Source organism: Asterias rubens, chromosome 4 (genome assembly GCF_902459465.1).
Source record: "Asterias rubens chromosome 4, eAstRub1.3, whole genome shotgun sequence".
In the NCBI taxonomy this organism is placed as follows: domain Eukaryota; kingdom Metazoa; phylum Echinodermata; class Asteroidea; order Forcipulatida; family Asteriidae; genus Asterias; species Asterias rubens.
The window spans coordinates 3,860,295-3,868,962 of record NC_047065.1 but is presented as its reverse complement, the minus strand read 5'-3'; the positions used below and the strand labels follow the sequence as shown (position 1 = coordinate 3,868,962).

General features: G+C 36.9%; 1 protein-coding gene across 1 annotated transcript; it reads right to left on the bottom strand.

Annotated features, from left to right (window-relative positions):
• Nucleotides 1-4,830: 4,830 nt before the first annotated feature.
• On the bottom strand, nt 4,831-8,635 carry LOC117289114 (transcription and mRNA export factor ENY2-like). The gene is made up of 5 exons (XM_033770084.1): nt 8,342-8,635; nt 7,693-7,801; nt 7,097-7,167; nt 6,773-6,847; nt 4,831-5,962 (listed from the first exon to the last, which is right to left on the bottom strand). The coding sequence occupies exons 2-5, from the start codon at nt 7,773-7,775 to the stop codon at nt 5,886-5,888; spliced, it is 306 nt and encodes a 101-aa protein (XP_033625975.1). The 5' UTR covers nt 7,776-7,801; nt 8,342-8,635; the 3' UTR covers nt 4,831-5,885.
• Nucleotides 8,636-8,668: the final 33 nt, after the last annotated feature.

Genomic DNA, 8,668 nt, shown 5'->3' with positions numbered 1-8,668 from the left:
AATCCGGAGGTCGTTGGTTCGAATCCCACTCTAGTCAATTCTTTGTTCAACCCCAAGAATCAGAAATAATTAAACACGCTTATGTATGAAAAAGATGGTGGTTAGTACAAAACTAAGAGGTAGATCTTCGCTTTGAACTGAAATGTCTAAATAGAGTAAATGGTTGAAACTTTGTGAAATCAAATGTAGCATTTGATAAAATTTTATTGTGGTGAGAGTTTTTTTGATTGTTTGATATATATTTTTTATATCTTGCTAGTGATTTCAATGCAATGATATTTTATGTAACCTTACTGTTTGTGATCATTTGTGGGTTTTTTTTTTTTTTGGGGGGGGGGGAAGAGTACAGTATTAATTATGTTGGTAAATATAAACAACTTCCAGGTTCAAGAACATTCTTTTAGTCAAATTGAGCGGTCTGGTTGGCTTAGTGTCTTGAATTCCATTTCTAGGACAACGGTTCGAATCCTGCCTGGAACTGTGGTTTTGCTACAAACAAAACTTCATTCGTTGTCTTCTCTCCATTCAGCCATGTGGCTCATAAAGACACTGTATACTATTGGTAATTGTCAAAGACCAGTCTTCTCACTTGGTGTATCTCAACATATGCATAAAATAACAAACGTGTGAAAATTTGAGCTCAATTGGTTGTAGAATTTGTGGGAAAGAAAAAAAAACCTTGTCACACGTAGTTGTGTGCTTTCAGATGCTTGATTTCGAGACCTCATATTCTAAATCTGGATTCTCGAAATCAAGTTCATGGAAAATTACTTCCTTCTCGAAAACTACATGTACGTCACTTCAGAGGGAGCCGTTTCTCACAATGTTTTATACTATCACAATTCCCCATTACTTGTTACCAATTAAGGTTTATGCTAACAATTATTTTGAGTATGTACCAATAGTGTCCAGTGCCTTTAAGCTAGTTAAGTTCGCTTTACTGAGAGTTCTTAGTTTCACAACCCTGTAGCATGTCCTTGTCGAGTGGTCTAGAGTAACTCTATTTCTGATGGCCAAGTCAATCGAAGTATGGGTTCAAAACTTGTTTCACTCCTATTCTTTGGCACGACACTAAACTTAAATTGCTTCTCATCACCAAGGAGCAAATAAGTACCTGCGAGCGTAGAGGTTATTGATGTGAATGATTTGCAGCCTGTGCGCCAATTTGGCTAACGGTGCTGCATTCTCCAAAGGGCAGGGATGAGAGTCACTGCAGCAAACAAGTCTGAAACTGGGTTTCAAATCTTAGGGGATACATTGAAATGATGGCATTTCAACCTGTTGATCACCCTTTGGAATTCTAGATTCCAAGGAGCTTTTGGGAACAGAATGATCAGTGCTAGAGAAGTAGATCAAAGAGCATTTTTTATTACAAGGTAGACTTTTAAAATGTCTGAAATCAGACAAAAGACTGAACAAATTTCATCCCTGAAAGGTGTTGATATGGTCTCAGGGACACAATGTTTAAAAGCCCCCAAGGCCAGATAAAAAAAGAAAATTGTTGATCGTCCTGCCTGATTGTTAAAAAAAAAAAAAACCCATTTTAAAATTTTTTTTAAAGAAATTTCCCCATGTCTGGATATCTCATTATACTGCCCAAATTTTTCAGCTGAATTTTTTTTCAAAATGTACAGGTCTGAAAAGATGTTTTAAGAAGGTTTTTATTCATGTTGGCTAAGCAAGAACAATTCTTCAAATATTTACTGGGGCTACACTGTGCTTAGTTGTTTGAAAAAGTTAACAGAAAATGTAATCTACATGTAGGAGTTAAATTTGTTTGACAAAACTATTGAAAACATCAAAAACACAAACCCTCTGTTTTATAGTGATTGTGATGATTTCTTTATTCTTGATTTCATATTTGGCATGTCAATAAAACTTTATATAAAAAAATCCCTCCCTCCCCCATCCGCAAAGAAAAAGGATGTTCAACAAATTTCTTTTTATGTGGCCTAATGGATACTTATTATTATGATTATTATTTATATTAGTGGTAGTTGGAAGGAGACGTCCACACTAGAAAATCGGTGTCTGGGGAATAAAGCAGTTCGTTTGTTGCATTCAAATTTCACAGGCAAATATAAGTCGAGAGCAGCGTATGTTGTGTCCAATATCTTATGGTTTAGTGTCTTGAGGGAACACTGGTTTCTTTTACATTCTTATTTTATGAAAGTACTTATTCAAAAGTGTATTTATGGAAGAAAATTATTTATTGGTTGGATGGATTTTGTTTGATTTTGTATAATGCAGGCCTGAATTTACTCTTGGTGCCACAGCTTCTGTTGCCCTGGTTTTTGCCTTGGTGCCTCTTCAAAACACACTTTAAGAGCAATGGACACTATTGGTAATTACTCAAAGTTATTATTTGCATAAAACCTTACTTGGTAACGAGTAATGGGGAGAGGTTGATAGATTAAAACATTGTGAGAAACTGCTTCCTCAGATTTAGAATTTGAGGTCTCGAAATCAAGCATCGGAAAGCACACAACTTCGTGTGACAAGGGTGTTTTTTCTTTTACTATTATCTCGCAACTTCGACGACCGATTGAGCTCAAAATTTTTACAGGTTTGTTATTTTATGCATTGGTGAGATACACCGAGTGAGAAGACTGGTCTTTGACAATTACCAATAGTGTCCAGTGTCTTTAAGATCTTCTAATTAGCCTTTTTGAGATATGGTGGACGCTGCAGAAGTGCACTTTTTGCTCTGCGTGTGTACAGACAAATTTACCCAAAGCAAATAGTGCCCTTGTAATGTGTTCACTATATTTCCCAATGGCTTATGGAACTGCCTAAATCTCTGTTGCCCTGGTTTTGGCCTTGGTGCCTCTTCTACTCTATAATCATCCAGCTTTTTTGAGATATGATGGACACTATAGAAGTGCATCGTTTGCTTTGGGTGTGTACAGACAAATTTACCCAAACCAAATAGTGCCCTGGTGATGTGTCCGCCACATCTCAAAATGGCTTGTGGAACTGCCCCTTTTTTCCAAAATGAAAATGGCCTTGTCCTTTAAAATATGGAACTTGAGACCTGAAACTGTGTCAATATGTACAACTCGGTCACACTTCACAAGACAACTCACCAGAATGACAAATAGTCCATTTTCATTCTGAATGTAATTATTGTAAGTTTTATGTTATATTATAAGCATCTATTTAAAAAGTTTTGTTGATGATTTATGCAAACAGTGGATGTTCATATATTATTTCTAATAAAGCTAACAGTTCTCGCAGTCTTCTTGTACTTCCCATTTGTGCTTGTCCCCTGTACCCCGCACCTACATGCGATACGGCCAATGAGCATTCATAGTCAGCGCACCTACATTAGGGAACAACCTACCTCTTCACATTCATCAGGCATTATCTCTCTTTTCTGTTTTGGTGTTGTTGTTTTTTTAGTTTTAAAACAACATATTCTGCTACTTATAATTTTGCAAAACCAAACTTTTGAATCCACAAATGGGTAAACAGTATTTTCACCGAGTGTATTTCAAGAGGCAAATTTGTGTATTTGTAATCACTACTCACTCATTAAAGACACTGGACACTATTGGTAATAGTCAAAGACGGGTCTTCTCACTTGGTGTATCTCAACATATGCATAAAATAACAAATCTGTGAAAATTTGAGCTCAATTGGTCGTCGAAATTGCGAAATAATAATGAAAGAAATGACCTCAAAATCTAATTCTGAGTGAGGTCTCAAAATCAAGTTTGTGGAAAATTACTTCTTTCTCCAAAACTACGTTACTTCAGAGGTAGCTGTTTCTCAAAATGTTTTATACTATCAACAGCTCCCCATTACTTGTTACCAAGTAAGGTTTTATGCCATAATTATTTTGAGTAATTACCAGTAGTGTCCACTGCCTTTAAAACACACTAGGGGTTTAAGTAGTAAATCCAAACAGCAACATTTTGAGAGATTTGAAGGCAATGTGTCCCTTTAATATTACATGTACTATAAAAATGACAATAATATTGTTAGTATATTGAGTAATTCCAACATATTGAGGGGGGGTGATGTAATTTCTAGATCAAACACACTTTTAAAATTTGCTTGAGCAATACAATCCCAACAATTATTAACAAGTTTTAAGCACAATTAACAAAATAATTATTTGACTAATGTTTATTTATGTCAAGAGAAAATTCCTTTGATTGGGTTATACATAACTAGAATTACAACTGCATTGTGTGCCTGATGCTAGAAAATCCCAACCTTTATTCAAAGTTCCATATTCTAAGCACAAGCCATCAACAGTGACTTGACCAATGCGTTGTTTCTGTCATCTGTTTATTACAATTGGTATGTCAGGACATTCACAGACCTCTAGATAACCCACAGCACCCACAGCAATTGCCCCGGTGCCTTGTGCTTTTGTTGTGATGCCCTTTGCAAAGTTCCAATACAAATTTAAACTGCCTCATAAAGAAATGCCCCCTTACCAGAGGAAACTTGATGTGGCCCTGCAAGAGCCAAGTTCAAGGCCTGCGTTCATATGGAATGATTATTAGAACTATTTAAGGCATTGGACCCTATTGGTAATTACTCAAAATAATTATTATCATAAAACCTTTCTTGATTACGAGTAATGGGGAGAGATTGATAGTATAAAACATTGTGAGAAGTGGCTCCCTCTGAAGCAAAGTAGTTTTCGAGAAGAAGTAATTTTCCACGAATTTGATTTTGAGACCTTGGAATTAGATTTTGAGGTCTCTAAATCAAGCATCTGAAAGCACACAACCTCGTGTGACAAGGGTGTTTTTTCTTTCATTATTATCTCGCAACTTTGATGACCGATTGAGCTAAAATTCTCACAGGTTTGTTATTTTGTGCATATGTTGAGGTACAGCAAGTGAGGAGACTGGTCTTTGACAATACCAATGTGTCCAGTGTTTTTAACTGTGGGTGCTGGTAATTAATCAAGTTAGTAAAGTTAAATCTTAAAAGTGTTACCAACACTAATTAACCTGAGAAATGTATTTAATAGTTTGTGAGAGAATGATGGATAAATCAAAGTTCAAGTAACTACAGCACAAAGAAATACTCAACAAGTGCAACATGAAATCAAATCGTAATGCAACCTTAAAAGAAACCTGACCAGAGTCAAAATTGTTAATGCCTCGTATTGTAATTCTTAAAACTTGCCAGCCAGTATAAATTATGGTCAGTCAATCTTTGTTTTTGGCAGCCTCCCTTTAGAGTGTCTGTATACGTTTGGTAATGACAATCCCTTTCAGTAACTTTTTGATGTGTACTTTTTTGAAATAATGACACACAGAAATGACAAAAGAAATGTACCATCCATTTTGGTCATTTCTGTTCTCAGTTTCGTCAATAAAAATTGAAAAACACAAAACAGTCCTGCTGAGCATGGATTTTTCCCCTTTTTTTTCAACAAACTGTAGTTGCATGCCTGTTAGGACTAATGACTGTATCAAGCTCCCAAACCCCACAATTGATGCAAAGTAAATAAAAAAACAAACTAATTTGGAATGGTTCTGATTTAAGAACATGAATATCTCCTACATACTGTTTCACTTTCATTACAACCACAGACAAATATTGAAAAATACATACATTTCCTAACCTTAGAGCCATATATTGGGAGAGTTACGACAACTTGCTATTAGAAGCCACTTTGTGTCCATACAAATCATGGGTGAACACGGATTTACAGACTAGTCTGCACGTTGGGTTGTGCTGCATTTGGAGACAAAATGGCGTCCAGAAACCATGTGACCAAAGAAAACTGGTCCCTCCATGTCGCAACTCTCTCATTAACACAGCTCTGCCTAACCTGCATCCAGAGCGCCCTCTAGTGACAGCTCTTAATGCAACAAGATGAATACTAATGAGTTGGTGTGTGAATTGTCCAATCATCAGATGCTCGCTTGTTGGGCCAGAAATGCCTGTATTCTCTGCAATAGTTCCTTCTTCACATCATCAGGTACCAGTTCTAGCAAAAAAAAAAAATTGTGAATATCTATTTAGCCTGAATATCATGAGGTCACTTTCAAGGAAATTTGAACTTTCTGCCACTGCAAGTTTATCCAATAAAATTATTTTCCCTGTAAAAACCAGTGCCTGTCTTTGACCAGTTGCTGTTGCCAAATGAGTTGAACGACAAAATTGTAGGTCGCAGACTCGTACTTGTACCTGAATTTTTTTTTTTATCTGACACATCATCAAGGAGGTGAACTAATCTTAGCCATTGCTTCGTCCTTCGGATGGGTTCGCCCCGGTGTTCCTCGCTGTGGCTGCTGAATGCGCCGTAGCACCTTATAAACCCTTATAAGGTGCTACATAATTGGGTCTCAGAACTCATCACCGCAATAACCTATCTTTCTGAAAGTTTGTATGTATACTCAGCGCCTTGAGTACCTTGTTTGGTAGATACATGCACTATATAAGACTTTGATATTATTATTATTATTCTGAACTAATAATAATAATAAACAGCATTTTAAATACCCTCTACTTAGAAAACTAAATCACAGCGCTTACAAAAATAATTCTGAGAATTATAGAGCTAATTCTGAAATTATAACCGGGACCAGTATCTTAACCTACAGCAAGCCCAATGCTTTGTTTTTTAAATAGAAAAGGCACAAAGGCATTTTATCCCCTGTGAGGAATTGTAAGCTGCTACTGGAACATTTCAAGGGGGCACCAAGGCAATGACCAGGGGCACGGTAGGCAACTGCCTGTCTTGCCTTCCTGAATTATCAGGCCTGCTACAAACCCACGAAGATGTGCATGATCTCACCTCTTCCTTTTGGCGTTATCTCCGTAACCAACTCATCCACCGTCACATGATCCAAACCTTTCCTTCTGACAACATCTGAAAAAGAAAATAACAAAAGATCAGAAAAGACCCAACATTAATCAACGAGTATAACATTACAGGATAGATAGAAAATAACTCTTTCAGTGCCCACTTTTTTCACGCCCGGGATTCCGCCCCACACTGGGCTGAACAGAAACACCAGAGCTTGAGTCCGATCCGCTTGGCCATGAGTCTGCTTTTATCATGACGACAAATCCCTTACAAGAAGCACATCTTTAGCAGTAACTCTAAATTGTTATTTACCTTTGCAATATGCTTTTAGTTCGTCCCTCCATCCGCTCTCAATAAGTTTGTTCCGAAGCATTTCTTTCAACCTGTAACAAAATAAACAGTCTTGAATCTAACTCATTTCAAGATCAGGCTGGAAGTAAGAGAGTTCAAAACTATTGCCCCTTTTTTCATTTTTTTTCATTTCTTTTTTGACATAAGAAATGAAAATGTGGAAACAACCGACGTGAACATGTGGTAAACAGTCCTTAACATTTAACAAGCAAGTTTTTGTGCAAGAAAAAAGCAATTGTGTGAATATCTTTGACTAACTTATAGTGATTTTGAGAAGAACCGATGGTTAACATCTCAACGTTTCAACAACTCAAACTTTCTCCTGAAGATGATCAGAGCATACTGATTGAACCGCTGAGTTGTCAACCACCGGTTTTTCTCAGAATCAGTACTGAAAGAGAATTTACACAGTGACACCACAAAACCTTACTTGACTGTGTGTTATTGGTCCTTGACCAGATAAACATAAAATAATAAAAATTTCTGATTATTTAAGTAGCTCTGCAAAGTTAGCAAAAAAGCAAAATTGGTTAAGGTCACTTGACAAGCTAGATTACCTTTCTTTCTCTCCAGTCTCTATCAGCTTTTGGTTAATCGTTGCACGCATCTGGACATCTTTGGCTTTCCACTTTTGATCCATCTCAATAAAAACAGTGACTTAAACTTCTGCAGATGAATGGAAGCAAAGAAAATAATTAATAAGTCTCAAACTAAGTCTAACTTTACAGGCCTACAATTGTTGTGAAAAAAAAACAATTTTTTGCTAATTATTTAATATCAATCTTTTTATTTATTTATTAAAAAACATCATTTGACAACATCAAGGAAGGATTCTGGCTAGACCCAGAAACTGGGGCGCCGGCGTTGTACTCCTTTTTTTTTTAAATTTTTTCGTTATCGGTCGTAGCCTGCCCTAACTTGTAAGTCAAGTACGACCGATTAAAAGGAGTCAGCGCCCACGTTACTAGATTCTGACAATAGATAACAATATTAAATATCGCTTTATTATACTCCTCAGGCTCAGCGAGCTCAGTCTCACCACGGAGGAAGGAAAAGCTTCCTCCATGGTCTTGCCAAGTAGGAGGATTTGCTCACTCCTGCTTCCTTCAATAAAAATTCAAAATAAAAGCCATCCAAACCACACAAATCACAATACAAGAGTCTACAGCAGCACAGATGGAGGAAGGAAATGGTCTCAGCACTTACCTAACTTAATTAAACAAAACAAAATTCGGGAATTCAGCCGAACATCAATTCTTATTTAATTAATACTGTCAGGTAGTTACTCAGCTGTCACTGTCACTGTCAGTGTCAGTGTCAGTGTGCATAGAAGTCAGTGTCAAGTTCTCTCCAGCAGTATTGCTGCAAAACGAAAACGTAGACAACCAGTCCCCCCACTGCAATATGAAGCATGTAAACAACAATGAATCAAATGATGATTTCAGAATCAACAAGAGATCGTGCGCGGTTGGTTGGTTCTGCAAAAAATGTGCTGTTTCCGCCACCAACGTTGAAATATTGCCAACCAGTCTG

Coding starts and splice junctions, on each gene's coding strand:
- LOC117289114 (XM_033770084.1), bottom strand. CDS start 7,775: ATGGATCAAAAGTGGAAAGCCAAAGATGTCCAGATGCGTGCAACGATT. Junction 7,168..7,692: donor GAGACTGGAGAGAAAGAAAG/GTAATCTAGCTT, acceptor ATTTTGTTACAG/GTTGAAAGAAATGCTTCGGA. Junction 5,963..6,772: donor GATAACGCCAAAAGGAAGAG/GTGAGATCATGC, acceptor TTTTTTTGCTAG/AACTGGTACCTGATGATGTG.